This window comes from Onychomys torridus, chromosome 14 (genome assembly GCF_903995425.1).
Source record: "Onychomys torridus chromosome 14, mOncTor1.1, whole genome shotgun sequence".
Classification (NCBI taxonomy): domain Eukaryota; kingdom Metazoa; phylum Chordata; class Mammalia; order Rodentia; family Cricetidae; genus Onychomys; species Onychomys torridus.
In genome coordinates this window covers 218,159-235,099 of record NC_050456.1, presented here as the reverse complement: position 1 = coordinate 235,099, position 16,941 = coordinate 218,159, and the positions used below count along the sequence as shown (strand labels likewise).

The following is a 16,941-nucleotide window of genomic DNA, read 5'->3' as shown; positions in this document are numbered from 1 at the left end:
ATCTTTCACATATCTAGTTTATAGCCCATAAAGCACTTTAGAGTATTCTATGTGCTATGGGGAAAAAAATGAGTCCTACTCAAGACTCGAATGTAGAGCCGTATAAATGTTTTCTGAAAACAGGCTGGCTTTAACAAACATGAGCAGGGGTAAAAAGCAGCATGGCTGAGCCTTTCTCTATGAAGAATGAGAAGTACCCGAGGGACACAAAGAGGGAAAGATCCATCAAAAGAGAATGGCAGTCCACAGAAATCTCTCACAGGATACCTACGACAAGAACAGTAAGAAAACAAATTGTGCCTTACCAGAAAAGCCTGCACACAGAGGGTGCTCATATGTAAGGGGAGAGCCGTTCCTCCACACCTACATACTGTCCACTCTTAAGTTGCCCTCTGTTAAAAAGCAGAATCCCATTAGCAAGCTTAGCTGCACCTCACTGCAATTTGTAGAGATTTTAAAATGACTCTCTTTTTTCTCATTAGGATTTGTAAAGGAATCCTGAAAGATGAAGAGAACTAGCATTTCATGTGGAAATGTGAAGAGCTGTGCACTCTTAGGTTTAAGTTATGCTGAAGTTAGGCCTTTATTTTCTTTTCATACCAAAATCATGTTAAGAAATTTGTGTTAGTAAAGCATTGTGAGATAATGAACACCAAACCGTGCAGGCATCAATAAAATTGATGACAACACAGGAGACGGCATGCTTTTTTTTTCTATTCAGACTGTATGTGGGTGGTGGGCAAGAGGGGCTATGGCAGCTACGAGTGGTCAGGAGAGTTTTCACTGTCTCCAGTCTACCACAGTTCTGACTAAGTGAGAAGCAGCTCAGTTCTCTGCTTCCCTCCCACAAAAAGCAATAAGGAAACTGGAGGGAAAAACTGGCTTGGCTGATTTTCATTAAACTCACTACTCAATTTCATATGGCTCCAGAGTTACTTTCTAAAAGCTTCTAAGAAATTAATCTACTTTCTAGGCCAGCTCAGACTTTAATCTTTACCAGGTAATTTTACTGGAACAAAGACCAATGGAAAAACTTGGCTAAGTCTGTCCCTGAACAATTCTCAGTTCTTCCACTTAAATGTGTAGTTCAAAGAAAAACATGCAAGTTTTTCTGTTGTTGTTGTAGTTTTGTTTTGTTTTAGACCACATTATAAAAAGGGTCCAGTCTCAGTAAGAAGTCCTTCAGCTGATACAGGTTATGTGGGGAGTGTCCTGACTCTTGGTGGTAATAGCTAGAGGCAGGAACAGGCTGGAAGCAGGTACTCTTGTTCCCCATGACTTCTTATGGCTAACTCTCATTGTAGCCCAGCACCTTGAGCACTTGGAGTCACCCCTGCAGGTTTGCAAATGCAATATCAAAGACAAGGCAGGAAGTTTTTGTTTTCTCAGTCTCCTAGGAGACCACAGAAAAAACAAGACCAAAGCCCAAGCCTCACCATCTCTGCAGCGGCTGACAGATCTAGACTTTGCAGTTTGCCTGCCAGTTCGTCCAGAAGGCGTGCCTGTTCCTCTTGCTTTTCCTTGAATTGGGACTCTTGATCCACCATCAAATCTTCTACTCTGTCTCGGGTGAGGGCTGACTGCTCCACGGTGCTGTTGGGGTCTGTGGTGGAGGCATTCACCCTCTTTTCTGCCTCAAGAGAGATCTGGAAGTACTTGGTAACACTATCCAAGGCACCTAAGGCAGGAAATGAAACTGCCTACAATTAGTCTCCTTGTCCCTGGTTCCTTACTGACCAGGGCCCATATTTGGTATCTTGTGGCCCTGAATTATACTATAAAGCTTTAGGAGTCAAGAAAAAAAAAAATCTGCAGAACTAGAGATTCCCTGTAGTGAACAGTGAACATCTTCTATCCCATTAGTACCTTGTCAAAATATGGATGTTGCAAAACACTGGGGTGAAAATGAGAAACTAAGCCACCATGCAAATGTTGTTTCTACACACAGGCAAGCATCTAAATCCTGGTGTTGGGCAGCCTGGATATCTCCAGATGACTGTTTATGTTTGTTTATCTATTTGGGTCCATTCAAATAATTATTATATACATAAAGAGCATAGTACATTTTGGCATTGGGGACCTACTAAAACAAAATGTATAATGCAGAATTGTATCATTAACAAATTTCACCTTTTTTTGGGGGGAGGGTCATATATAGCCCATAATATTAATAAGTAAAATATTTTCAAAAATAAGTTAAGCAAGCAGTAATCTCAAATGTGGAAGGATTCGCAGAATCAACAACTTAATATTTGTAGTACTCACAAGTCTAAGGAAAGAGTTGGGAAATGGAACACATTTTAATTAAATGGAGCCTCTACAATGTCTTATCTCCAGGTCCCATATTAGAAAACCAAGAACTTTAAGTCCCATTTGTGCCAAAGACTCAAATAGAAAAGATTTAGAATTGTTAGAAAAATATTTTTTGAAGGAAGTATTAAGAGGATTATTTATTATCCAGGCTTGAGATTCCTGCACAAGTCCTCACCCTGAATATCGGAGTTCTTGATGAATTCTAGCTGCTCGGCCAGTTCTTTCACAGTTTTGTCAAGGCTTTTTGCTTCTGCCTGCAGTGCATCTAGCTCTCCAGCTGTGCTATTACTCTGAGAAGCTGTATCAGATAATTTCATTTCTACTTGAGCCATCTTTTCTGTAACATCTTTGGTTAATTTCCTGTAAAAAGAAAAGTAAGCTTACCTAAAATTGGCCCAAACTGTCAAATCTCACTACATCTTCTATTAGCAGTCTCCCACCCTCCATCTTCAGGCAAGCCCAGAGTTATAATCCTCTATGTCCTAGTTTTATTCCTACAAGAGACAATTGACTAACACCTTTTCATCAAATACTTTGAAGAAAAACACAAGTGAATGCTCAGCTCTGTGGTGGTGGTGGGGTTCCAAGCCTCTGTTGTAAAATGAGCAAGGGTCTGTGCAGGCTGACAGCTCTCAATGTAAGTGGCTGCAAGCCCTGTAAGCCCTCAGACTCAAGACTCAATGCAGAAGAATCTCTCCCACCCACCTGCCAAAAACCTTTCCTCTGAACTTCACCTCAGGGCTCTCTCCTTCAAGATGGAATATAGGAGGAAGCCCTGCAACCCACCATGAAGGCAGCAGAAGCAGCTTTTCATAGGTTCTGTGCGCCAGGCAAAAGTTGCATCAGAGAAGTCTCTTCCGTCCACAAAACAACACCCTTTTATTTAGGAAGAAAAAAAAAAGCTGCAAAGGGGTGATCATCTCTGGAGAATGAAACACAGCCTTTACAGTATTTCCTCTGGACCCAAGACCCATCTCTCTCCCGTCTGTGTCATTTTTCTAAACCTGTACCTTAGGACTTGACTTGTGTATATATACTACATGATATCTGTGTGCATATACAGCACAAAGGAATGTTCAAGAAGACCTGATACTGGGATTAGTGGCTCATCTGAAAGAATCTAATTACCTTCCCAGGAATATGATAGTCACTGTAAAGTTCTAGAAAATCGTTCAACCATCCTGGCAAGTCTTTTCTCATCTACTCTGGGAGCTGAGGGAGGAGAATCACCCTATATCAAGAATCTGGGGTCCATTAGGCAACAGACTAGACAGGCCCTGTCTCTTAAAGAAATCAGCAACAAAACCTGTAAGATGTAAAAATACTAAAAACAGGCCAACAGGATGGCTTAGCAGCTCAAACTGTTTACTAGCCTGACAACCTCAGTTTGATCTCCAGAAGCCCCATGGTGGAAGTAGAGAACAGCCTCATTGGTTGTCTTCTGACCCTGACATGTATTCCATGGCACAAGTCTGTGTACACACACACACACACACACACACACACACACACACACACACACGGAAAATAAAAGGAAAAGCTAAGACCTTGGAGGTGGAGGAGCACACATTTTTGTAAAGAATGCTACTTAAGGGGCTGATGAGAGCTTGCTGCTAACCTGACAAATCAGGTTCCAAGAACCCATGTGGTAGGAAGAGAATTGGCTCTTCCAAGTTTTGACCTCTACATGTGCTCCAAAGCATGGCTATACCTTGAATTCCCAAATACATGAATGAGTTTTTTTGTTTTGTTTTTAAAATGCTCCTTAAGTTGAGAGGATACCATGAACACCATGAACAAGCACTGAAAGGATTATGGGGTCTGGTAAGATGACTTTCCTGGTGATAATTTCCCCCAATGTTTCATTTTTATTAATTGACTGGTTCCAAAGACCTTCATTTCTTTTCAGGTCTCAAAAATCTTACAATTAAAAATATCTGGCCGGGCGGTGGTGGCACACACCTTTAATCCCAGCATTCAGGAGGCAGAGCCAGGTGGATCTCTGTGAGTTCGAGGCCAACCTGGGCTACCAAGTGAGTTCCAGGAAAAAGGCGCAAAGCTACACAGAGAAACCCTATCCCAAAAAACAAAGCAAAACAACAACAACAATAATAATAATATCTAGGACTGGTAAGATGGTTCAGCATGCAAAAAGGGACTTGCTGTTAAGCCTGATGACCTGGGAAACAAATGAGTTCTACAAGTTGTCTGCTGACCTCCATAAGTATACCATGGCAGACACATGCCTACACACATACAAATAAACAATAATTTCAAATATATTAATATTTTTACTGAACTGGGGAGTAAACCTAGGACTTGATGTACTCTTATAGTGCTGAGCTACCCCTTCAGCCCAAAGAGTGTATTAATATATTCATTGTTGCTGCTCAGTTTGTTCTCAATATATAGCCCAAGCCGCCTTCTAATTTGTGATCTTTCTGCCCCAGTTCCCCTAGTGCTGGGGTCTCCAGGCCTGTGGCACCACACCCATCTCTATTTTCCTTTTTTTGTCCTTCAATTCCTAAGCCTTACTGTGTGCTGTTTTGGGGCTCCTTTCAACAGTAGTTGAAATACTGAGGGCAAGGAAAAGGCTAGGATTCAGGGTAGAAACATGACCCTTGATTGGCATCTCTACTCAATTCATAACTGATAAAAATAAACAGTACTGAATCAGAGGAATAAATATCCAGAGAGGGCCCAATTCAGAGGCTGTTTCTGTGTAGACATTTCATAGTTACATCAGTGATGCCTTTCATGAGACAGCAGCTGAACAAAAAAATGATTTGAAATAAGGGTCTTATATTTGTTGTGATGGGAGTTCCCTAGTAGAAGCAATACTTAAAATGACAATTTAGGTTCATAATTTTTTTGTAAGTGTGTTATCATTGTATAAATTGATCCTTGTGTTCTCTGTTGGGCAATGGCAAGAGAGAGACACTCAGGAATTAACATGCCACCCGTGTTCACAAGCTTCACACATGAAAAAGCTGAGAGTCTATAGACCTTATGCCTCAAATCCAGTTATGCTGCAACAGAGCAAAGTGGAGTACTCTATCCTACTCACAGTGAACATTGTTGATAAGCAAGGGACTCAGCCTGTGTAATCAGACTAAGAAAACCTAGCAAAAGTACCACCCTGGTAAATCTTGAGTAATTCAAAAGTTGAAAAACCTTCATGAGTAATTTTCGGCTCATAAACTACTTACTCTGCTTCCTCAAAGAGATTGCCAATGTTTTTCAGTGGTTCTGCTGCTGGGCTCTGGGCCAGGATGTCTTTTATCTCATTGACTTTCTTCTCCACAGAGTCCACGGTCTCCCGGTACGGACCAATCACACCACTGATTTTCAGAGCTTTGGCTTTCTCCAGGAATTTTTGGGTCCTGTTGGTCAGCTCACCAATGATCACATCCCAGAGAGCAAAGCACTGGTGACAGGGTGTGCAGTCAGGGAAGACCCCCGAGTACCCTCTGGTGCACTTGTCACAACGTGGACCCTCAACACCCTCCACACAGACACACTGGCCTGTGGACTGGTCACACTGTGGTGTCTCAATTCCCCTGGGATCACAGTCACAGGCTGGAAGGGAAACAGAAATGCTAGTTGACTTAACTACATTACAAGCTTCAGTGACAAAAACTGGTATTTAAAATCACTGTTACAGCTTATAGTGGCTTGGCCTACCATATATGACTCAACCCCTGTTGGCCCTTTCTTAGTAAGAGTAATGTTAAGTTAAAAATCAACAGATAAGCCTTGCTAAACACTTACTTGTGGCAAGCATTGTAGACATGTTTTCTATGTATCACATCACTTAACCTTCACACCGTTCCTATGGGCTAGGCAAAATAGTTATCACTTTTTCTCTGAAATGGAAACCAAGGTGGAAACAGTACATGACCTGTTCCAAGTTTCACCATAGGGAAGATGAAGATTGTGTACTCTGCATCTCCAGAGTCCATCCTGGCCTCTCTCTAGGTCTGAGCTCCCACCTAATAGCAGTATAGATGATTCAGACTGCATCCTGATGTGACCCCTTCACTAGAAGCCACTTCCTAAAGAAATAGCACCTAAATAATCAAACCTACCTGCTCACAAAACAAAGCAATGTATACTAGGTAAGATGTAATAACCTTGAGGAACACAAAATATCTGGTTTAAAGGCTTCCACTACAGACAATCCACCTTGCATCTGCCACTGTGATTAAATACTTCACACTATGAGCAGCAGACTCATAAAAATGTCAGAAGTGATCCTAGGTGTCTTGGGAACCACCTGGTTCTAATCTGTGACTGATCCAATGTAGTTGGTACCTCACCTTAGAGCCAAATGGCAAAAGGAGAAATCCTGCCTGACAAAGAGAAAAACCAGCATTCCTGACCAACAGCTGACTGATATCACTTATTATAACATATATACCTTTTAACCCTTGCTTAGAATTCTGAACCTCAGGTCACTGTGTAGTGGTGTTTGCTCCACCCATGACGTTGGGCTATAGGGCTCAAAGGAGGCGGTGCTTCTTGTTGTTGTACGTGACCTCTTAAAAGAAGAAGAGACACATGCCCCTTCTCCCTGCTCCTGCCTGCAAGGTGGATTCGCTCCTGGTCAGATCAGAGGACAATGCCCGCTGTCTACTCCGTTCTGTATTCGTGAGCGTATTTCCTCAATTTACCTTAATGAATGTTTCTAATACTTCTTAAACAGGCTCCCATGGATTTATCACTTTATCACTGAGTCATTTTTCTGTCAACAGTTGGCATTTCACACTATTTGTGGAGTTTGAACAACAGAAGGTCTGTACATGCATCTCTGGTGTAAAAGCAAAATAAATATGCTCTCTTATTTCCCTAAGCAGAGTATGAACTCCCAGGGCAAGGGCACATCGTTAGCCATTTTTCAACTTGGCACCAAGCATAGAATTCACTTGTACGCAAGAGTCCAACAGTCTTGCCAAATGAGGTCCTAACTTCATGTACAAGCATGCAAGAGGCATTTCACTTATTGGTGTAAGAAATAACCAGTCTAAAGCAACAGTGTCTCTATGGCAAAGCTCTGTACCCCAGACTCTATAACATCAGTCGCTGCAATTTCCCACCTTAATGCTTTTTCATGGAGCATCATCCAGAATCAGCTGGACAGGCAGCCCTGAGAGCTGCTTACATCTCCAGCCACGGCTCAATCCATAAAGGTTCTTGCAGCCTGAAGGGTTTGATACACTTGCCACATCCTGCTTTGTACTGCTCACTTATCTATCACCTTTAACAAGGTTAAGGAATCCAGCACCATGGTTAGAACACAATTATGGGCTGAGGCTATAAATCCTGTCTTTCCCTAAATCCCTCTGTGCCCTAGGTCAAGAAAAAGTAGGCCAGAACAAAGGTAGGCAATCCTAAAAAGGAGTCATAACTTCCACATCTGTAAGGGTAAAGGTCACACCTACCTCAGGAAAAATCATGGCAAGGGTTCAAGCACTTGTGAGAGCACATGGTACACACCAAGCACTCAGTGATGCTAGCTTTTTACAGTCACTATCTGTGTGGAAGAGACCACTGAATATATGACTACTGTCATCAACTGGTCTACAAGAAGTCCACCTTTGCCATCTATGCTGCATATCCAGTCTTGGAAAGTCTTTGCAGATGGTAAAGGACTTTACCAAGTCAGCAACCCAGGTTAAGGGACTATCAGCATTAAGAGTTATAGGTATTTCTCAGATGTTCAAAACCAAGGAACAGAAAGTTAATCTGAGAGAAACTGCCAGAAATACTATCAAACACCTATCATATGATGACTGTATTGAAACAGTTCAAATTGCAGACCCTAGTTTCATTAAGATTTTTTTTGTTTGTTTGTTTCTGAATAGTTAACTGATCTCCCCATAAACAAAGTTCAACTATTTGCCCTTAGAAATTGGCTGGCACTTCCCAACACAGCTAGAGATGCATGTGGGCCACCTCCATTCTTCTACATAGGAAAGAATACGGTGCTGCCACTTTGAATTTTCAGAATAAGAGACTACACCAAGTAGGATACTGGGGGACCATATGTGGCATGCTCATTGCTCACCTACAAGAGAGATTTCCAGATTATCTGACAGTTTCACCAGTCTGGGTACATTTAAAGACCCTTTAATAAGAAATCCATATTGAGTATGATATTTTGGAGAAGAGCTCCAGGGTACTGGAGAAAGAGAGAGTGCATTAGATAAAGTGCTTGGTGCATAAACACAGGGGCCTAACTTTGATCCCTAGTACCCACATTTAAAAAGTTAAGAGTGAGCTGGGTGGTGGTGGCGCACGCCTTTAGTCCCAGCACTCAGGAGGCAGAGCTAGGCAGATCTCTGTGAGTTCAAGGCCAGCCCGGTCTACAGAGCGAGATCCAGGACAGGCACCAAAACTACACAGAGAAACCCTGTCTCGAAAACCAACAACAAACAACAAAACAAACCAACAAACCACGTTGAGAGTGATGGCACAAGTTACAGCTCAGTCCCTGGTGGCCAGCTCCTGGAGACTGGTGGCCAGCTCCTGGAGACTGGTGGCCAGCTCCTGGAGACTGGTGGCCAGCTCCTGGAGACTGGTGGCCAGCTCCTGGAGACTGGAGGCCAGCTCCTGGAGACTGGAGGCCAGCTCCTGGAGACTGGTGGCCAGCTCCTGGAGACGACTGGTGGCCAGCTCCTGGAGACTGGAGGCCAGCTCCTGGAGACTGGTGGCCAGCTCCTGGAGACTGGTGGCCAGCTCCTGGAGACTGGTGGCCAGCTCCTGGAGACTGGAGGCAGCTCCTGGAGACTGGTGGCCAGCTCCTGGAGACTGGCGGCCAGCTCCTGGAGACTGGTGGCCAGCTCCTGGAGACTGGTGGCCAGCTCCTGGAGACTGGTGGCCAGCTCCTGGAGACTGGTGGCCAGCTCCTGGAGACTGGTGGCCAGCTAGCTGAGCCCAATCGGTGAGCTCCAGGCCAATGAGAAATCCTGTCTCAAAGAACAAGGAAGGGCAGTGAAGGCTTTCTCTTTGCACATGCAGGCACATATGTGTGCCCCCCCCCCCCCAGAGTAAAAAAAAAAAAGTCTAGATATTATAAAACTTGGAATTGTGATGTCTGCCACAAAGAGTACATAAAACTCTATGACAAACTGGGCAGCTCTTACCTCTTAGATGATGTAAAGAAAATTGTAGATAAAGCATTCATGGAAGGAGATGATGAATTAAAGATAGACTGTCTCAGGTCCATTAATCATAGGGGATTTTTACCTATGATATATTTGACCTGGCTGCTCTCAAAATAAACAAAACAAAAACCTATTGGAGGGGTTGGGGATTTAGCTCAGTGGTAGAGCACTTGCCTAGCAAATGCGAGGCCCTGGGTTCAGTCCTCAGCTCTGGCTAAAAAACAAACAAACAAACAAACAAACAAACAAACAAAAAACAAAAAACGAACTATTGGAGGAACAAACAGATATGGTCCTCGAAGTAGTTAGACAGTGGATGAGCTGTGCACTTCTAGGTAGGATCTGCTATTGCCCACATGACTGCTTGGTCTAACCCTTAAAATAACTCTGTATTGCTTCATCTGGTGTGGTACTAGGGGATGAAACAGTTTAAAGCACATTTAAGTGAAACCATGTACTATCCAGACCTTTTGGAAGGACTACAGTGCTCTACAGTCTTGATTGTGGAAGAATGTAAACTGCTAAGACATCTGCTGCCTGTGGCTATTTCAAGTATACTGACATTGTTCATAACCAGTTAACAATTATATCTCCTTTGACAAAGTGTTGGACAATAAAGGAAACACAGATGCATGCCTTCACTGGAACCAGATTCATTGCATACCTGTCATTTCTGAAGAAGGATGAAGAGATGCTCACAAAGCCTGAAAAACCAGTATCATTTTGGATCAGAGAAGGAATGGCATCTAGTGATTTTTGTTTTTCATAGATTTTGCAAAAGATTTTTGATGACTTATTCTTCCTTGTTCTCTGTGAGTGCATTTATAGCTGGCAACTACTTCCACAGCATGCTGACGGCTGCTATCATGGGCAGAAAGACTAACATGCTGGGAATGTGCTAAAAGTGAACGTGTGGTGGATGTTACTATATGAAGCGGTAGCTGCTGTCATGGCTAAGGATTCAATGTCCTGTGAATAAAACCTGCCCATAGGATGTAATTTTTTACATTTGAACATTCTGGGGTTTTGTTGTTGTTTTAATCAAACTGGCCATTGTATGTATATTTTTTGAAAAAAAGCAAAAAGTGTTAATCATGTATATTTTAAAAACTAGTAAAGAAAATATCATCATCAACAACAACAAAAACCTAACTCCATTATTATGTTGAGGTTTTTTTTTTAATTATGATTTCTAAGAGGCAGAACCACGAACAATACTACACAGATTAAAAATGAATGAAAAAGACCACTAGCCAACTGCTCTCACAATGGGGATTCATCTACATCCCTATTTCTTGGACATGTAAGGTTCCTGCTTCCTTCTAGTCTTCCCTTCCTTGTAGACCTCCTCTGCCCACTGAACAGAGTCCATCTTCACTGACCTGGCATTAAGGCTTCTCACTATCTGGTGAAACCAAACCTTCCCAGGACTCAAGCTAAAATTGTTTCCTGAGGGTCCTTCTCATAGTCATGTTGACATGACATCTGTGTTGTCTTTTAGCTTGGACAGTCATTACCTCTCCTCTTTCAACACCAGCTACTGACATGAGCGCCTCTGGTACTGGTTCTGCCCTCTTTAGAGGCATGGTTCTGGGCAGGCAAGCCACTTAGCCTCTGAGCCTGAGATCCACTAACTATGACAGAGGTTATTCATCTGCATAGGTTATTTGTTACATCTATAAAATTAAGGTATGCATAATATACCTAAGTGCTCAGTACTAAAAATAGTTATCTGAAAATTCATATGCCCCATTTCCCCCAAATAGCCCATTAAGAGCCTCTTGTTTAGGCAAGGACACCTTTTGAGATAAGATCTCCTGGAGCCCAGGCTGGCTTTAAATTCATTATGTCCTGAAGAATGGTCTTGAATTCCTTAGCCTCAAGTCTTTCCCTCCCAAGAGCTAGGATTACAGGTGTATACTGTCAGGTCTAGCCTACTCATCATCACTGTGCACCTACTGTGACTGTTCACCTTTATATTGGAAATTGAAATCTGATCTTGAACACAGAAATGACACAACCTGAGAATTATCTGCTGCCCCAACTTCCTATCACATCCTACCCCTGGCTTTGCCAACAAGCTCACAGGCTCCCAGCCCTGGCTACCATGCTAAAGATTTTCTGATAGTTTAAATGGAAATTTGTTTCACTAAAAGCAAAGGAATACAGGGATGGCCATATGACAGGAGAGAACTGACCCCTGCAAGTTGTCCATTGACCTCCTTATGTGTGCTAAGGCAGCCTCCAAATATTAAAAATTGTTCTTGATAGCAAGGAAATCTTATTACTTTCATCCTCCTTTATATAGCTTTCATTTTTCTGACATTCTAATCCCTTTCTTTTTTATGACCTTGCTAACAAAACTTCAGTTCTGGAATGAAAGCTGAAGGATAAGTGACTTCAGCTCCCATCTTGCCTTTTAAGTGAAGACTAAAAGGTAAACATATAAGGCTTTCCTGGCCATTCTGCCTGGCTGGACTGTCAAGTCTGGCATTGGAGCACAAAGGAGCCACAGACAACCTATCAGAAATGAATGCTGCCTATAGCTTGCTGTCAAGTGTAGCCCAACTCTGGGGTTACATGTGCTCTGTTATTAGGATTATATAAAAGAAGACTTCTTCCTAACTGAAAAGCTTAAACACAGCCTTATTCCCCGAGTCATAATCGAAGTAACAAAAAAAGGTAGGCAGGCTGGATTTGGCAGTGCACACTTGTAACTCTAGCACTTGGGAAGACAAAACATGAGGAAAAGATATTCAAGGACAGCCTGGACTACATGAGTCCCTTTTTCAAAGGGTAAAGGAAGCAGGGAGGGGAGAAATTGTGCAAGAATGAATATGTAGGCAAGGAATATATGGTATTTCCTTCTTTTTTTTTTTTTTTGTGGTATTGAGGAATGGAAATTAGGTCTTCCCACACGAAGGCAAGCACTATAACAGAGTTTCCCAGCCCACCACCCAGAGCCCACACCTATCTATGCCTTGATGTTGCAGTTTCACTGATTAGAAAGCCACTGCATGCCTCCCTTTGCCATCTATGAATGGACAGAAAGATTCCTCCTGTGACCTCGACCCCTGCAGGACACAGAACAAAGCTTCAGACTGTAGATTGAACTAGTACGTTCAGCACTGGGTAGATGAGACTTTCCATCCCAGCACAGTGGTGGGCTTGTTCCGACTTGGCACAATAGGCCAAGAACACCAAGTTGCCTGAACAATAGGAACATTCAACCATTTGTATGCCGGAGGCTCCAATCATTTGTGTATCACATAACTACATTTTTTTCCCATAAGGAGATGACTTAGCTATGACCTAAGTCCTCCAACAAGCATTGTTTTTGGATGGCAGCAGAAAGTCTAAATTTGTGCTTTCAACTGAGACTAGATTGGCAATTCTTTACATAATCCCAGAGAGTGTGGTCTTTAATTTCAGATGGCACTTGTTTGAGCTGCTCTCTGGGGTCCTCCCATTGTCAGTGCACTCCAGTACAAAGAACCCTGAGCTGTGTCTCACTCTGCACTTTTGTCTCTGCCCTCAGCCAACCCTGAGCCTTGTTACCACCCAGGCCACCCACAGCCCCAGAGCTGGCAATGAACCCCATTCTCGAACCCTAGCAGTTCCAGTCTTCTCTCTGGGGGCTTTGTAAATTCTGAGCCTTTTTCAGAGTCTCAGTGGCTTTTGGGGCCCAACAGATTCTTGTTTAAGGGCCTGCCTGCATGGGTGCTTGCGCCCTATAGAACATTACTTTTGACTCCTAGATACCCATCATGGTGATATGCTCAGTTCTCCCCTTCTACAAATTTCTAAAACCCTTTCTTCCCCGTCTACTCTCAAGAGACTGAGGAGAGACAATATAAAGTGTAATGTTCAAAATCACGGTGATAACCAAACTGCCAGTGTGAACAACTAGGTCAAGCACCTTTTACCCTAGACTTTGACATTTCAGGAGACAGAACTTCCTGGCTCCATCTGAAACAGAGGAGGTTGGAATGGTGGTGTGATTTAGGAGGAAGCAAGGAAAAACAGAATTTCTACACCCAGGTCCTATCAATCTCTTTTAGGGCATTCTTCCCTTGAGCCTACATCCAGAAATAGTATTTCCAAGGGGCTTGAAAACAACTCTTTAGTGGCTAAAGGGATGAAGACTCGGGATCTAAGGGTGACAAATGTGGAAAGATCTGAGATTAATCTCTCCTAAATGTAAACTCTGTGTACTATATTGAAAACTATGTATGTATAAGACATGTATATAAATGAAGAAATAGAGAACTAGAAAGATCAATACTATACCAAGATAGGTGCATGTGGCATAGGCAGAAAAGAGCCAGGACTCTGTTCTAATATAGAGGCACTGCTTGAATTGAAATCAGGCAGCTGGCCCCATAAACCTGCTCTTTGCCATGGGATCACTCCATTTGCTGGCCTTCCTGCTGCTCTTTGTAGTTTCTTTAAAACAAGTCTGGTTAGCTTAAGGAGAAAAAGGAAATACAAAAGGGAAGAACAGACAGAGCAGGTATGTCCAATGACAGTTTACAGTAGCTGGTCCAACCATATTCACTTAACTCAAGGTTCTATGTCACCCTCTTCTAGGCTCACTGGTGGATGCTGTATTAGCAGCCTGTTGCGGTCATATCTATGCCTACATGCATAAGGGACCAGATCAATTTGTCAGCATGCATGGCTCATGTAGCCTCACTTTACTGAAAACCATTTTTAAAAAGTAGTATTCAGTGTATACTACAGGGTGTGTACGTGTCCTTGTCTGTTTGTGTACCAAGATAGATGACACTCTCCATGGTATGGGGCTGAAGAAATAAGGACACTGTTTACTAGTCACATTTACTCACAAGGCTAGATTAGGAGTTCTTTAAAAAAAAAAAAAAAAAAAAAAAAAGGCACAAACTTGTTATATCATTTTGACTACACTTTAGAGTTTACCAAAGGCCCCTACAGACCTAAGACTCCTGTTCTTGCCCACCCCACCAAAGCATCAGCTTGGGGCCTGACCTCACCTTGGCATTCCACATCGGGGTCTCCCCAGAAGAGCTCCTGGCACTCGCTGCAGGTACGGCCTCCAAAGCCCGGCATGCACTGGCACTGCCCGGTGAACTGCAGTCCAAATACAGATCTGTCAGGTGGTCTCAGTGGAGAAGCCAGTTGTAACTTGCCCCAACCCAGTTAAGTGACCAAAGTGGAACCTGGACACCTGTGGTATGGACTGGGGAGGGGGTCACACCAGGGGCTTCAAAAGATCTCTAGCATGGTAGGATTTCAGCATCTTCACTTTTTCCACAGATTGATACCTATCTTAGGCCACCTCTGACATGTCTAACTCTGGGGGAGTGTCAGTTTTAGCCTATGTCAGCAAGCAACAGCACTTTTGCAATGCTGCGAGGATGGCTGTGTAGTTCCTTTCAAGCTGAACAACTATGAAAACTGATATGGGGGCCAGATAAGGGAAAGGAATGACATGTGAGTCTGCATCCACAGCTAGATACTATACTGAAATGCTATGGATTGGTTAAATGAGGACCTTGTGTACAATAATATTGCCTTAGCCAAGGACACGCAGGGACTGACAGGCAGTCTATACTCTGCTTGCCAAGCTGGATGCTATCTGTTGGCCTTCCTCCATATGGGGCAAAGTCATCTGATGGGCTAGTTGTCACTGAGCATCTCAGAGGCCTCACCCTTAATCACAGCCCCTCACCTCATTGCAGGATGGCCCAAAGGAATGCACAGCATTGCAACTACATGGCTCACAGCCGGTCCCGCTGGCCAGCCGCCAGGTATTGGGTGCACACTGATCACAGTTCTGTCCGATCACGTTGGGAAGACACAAGCACTGACCAGTGGCTTTGTCACAGTGGCAGTCAGAGCCATTGCAATGCTCCTGCATGGTACCCAGGTAATTGCAGACACACTCTGAAACAGAACAGCATAAGCAAATGTACATCTGATCACATTCATGGGGATACAGCATGCAGAGGTTAGCTCCATCTAAACAGCTAGTCTTTTCCTCTCCAAATCTCAATGCTGATATGCAAGAAATAAGCAAAAGCAATGTTTAAAAACAAAACAAAAAACAAAACTAAAATTAACATCCTTTAGAAATTCTCACAATACAAAGTGAATTTGACACTTCCCAGGTATATGACATGTCCACACAAATTTAATGACAGATTTTTGCTTGCCTAGGAATAGTTTCATGATACACAGATTCAAATGATTAAAAATTTGAAAGATTTCACACTTTAAAATTTTAACTGGAAATTATAAAAACACACCAGTGGCAATTGAAACGTTCAGTGATTTCGAACTCCTAGCAGGGAGCAGCCATAGCATATGTCAGAAGTACACAGAAGAAGCCTTATAAGCTAAAAATCCAGCCCTGTGGGTCCCCAACACTCCACATGTTTATAAACAAAACCAGAAGCCTACGAGCTTTGCAGCCAGAAAGCCTGGCTGATCTCCTGATAAGACAAATGTGGTCTGACAGGTTTTTTTTCTCTTTCTTTTTTTTTTTTTAACTGCTGTTACTTCTTTCTCTGCCTTAGGTGAGAGGCCTACTCCACCATCCACATCAGAAAGGTGCAGCCCTCCCACATTGGGAATTCAGATCTGTAAGACCCACCCAATAAACAAGTTCATGGAAAGAACACACCACCACGCACTCTACTGCATGGCATTTATCTTGATGACAGCCACAATTTCCCCTGGCATAGGGCCAATCTTGAGACTTGTCTTGCCAAAGAATGAAGATTTACAGAATTAAAAAAATAAAATAAAACAAAATCAAGTCTCATCTTTCATTTGTTGAATGTGAAATTTTGCCTCACTGAACAAGGGTTTTTCCTTGTGAAATAAGCATCCCAACAACAAAATCCGGTTAAAAAAAGGGGGTAGTGGTGGTGGTGGAGATCACTGTAGTGGGCATGGAAAATGAATGTGCATCTTACTTCTACAGTCTTGCCGAAGAGCATCACCATAGTATCCATCCTGGCAGAGCTGGCAGTGGTCCCCTTCTGTGTGGTACAGGCACTTGAGGCACCTTCCCGTCTCCTTGTCACAGGCTTCTGGATCGGTAGTGTCAATGTTGTGGTGACACTGACAAGGCTGACATGAGCCTCCAAAATCTGAGGGATTGCCAAAAAACCCAGAGGCACAGTCATCACATCTGGAGCCTATTGGAAAACAAAACCAAGACAATGTTTAGTTCATCTTATCTAAAAGCCTGGTCACAAGTCCATTGCATTCCTGTCCTGGGGACCAACTAAGCAATGACTCATTGGTATCACTATGTAATTTGTCTACGATCTCAAAGAGAAGGAACAGGCTTCTGGCTGTGAGGGAAGAGGATTCTGTGCTCCCCAACACTGCGACAGCAGCCTTAGAGGTCACAAAGGTAGGAGAGCCTTAGCTTCTAATTACATCAGGGTGGAGTAGGCAAGGAGCTAAACAG

The 16,941-nt window shown here is 43.0% G+C and overlaps 1 protein-coding gene across 2 annotated transcripts in view; it reads right to left on the bottom strand.

The window, feature by feature from the left end:
- Positions 1-16,941, bottom strand: part of Lamb1 (laminin subunit beta 1) — a 70,704-nt gene that overhangs the window by 7,928 nt on the left and 45,835 nt on the right. For both annotated transcript variants that reach the window (XM_036205966.1, XM_036205967.1), the window contains 6 exons: positions 16,439-16,663; positions 15,190-15,404; positions 14,492-14,588; positions 5,523-5,892; positions 2,489-2,673; positions 1,437-1,678 (listed from right to left, as the gene is read on the bottom strand). In XM_036205966.1, coding sequence (XP_036061859.1) covers positions 1,437-1,678; positions 2,489-2,673; positions 5,523-5,892; positions 14,492-14,588; positions 15,190-15,404; positions 16,439-16,663 — 1,334 coding nt within the window. The remainder of the gene's footprint in view (positions 1-1,436; positions 1,679-2,488; positions 2,674-5,522; positions 5,893-14,491; positions 14,589-15,189; positions 15,405-16,438; positions 16,664-16,941) is intronic.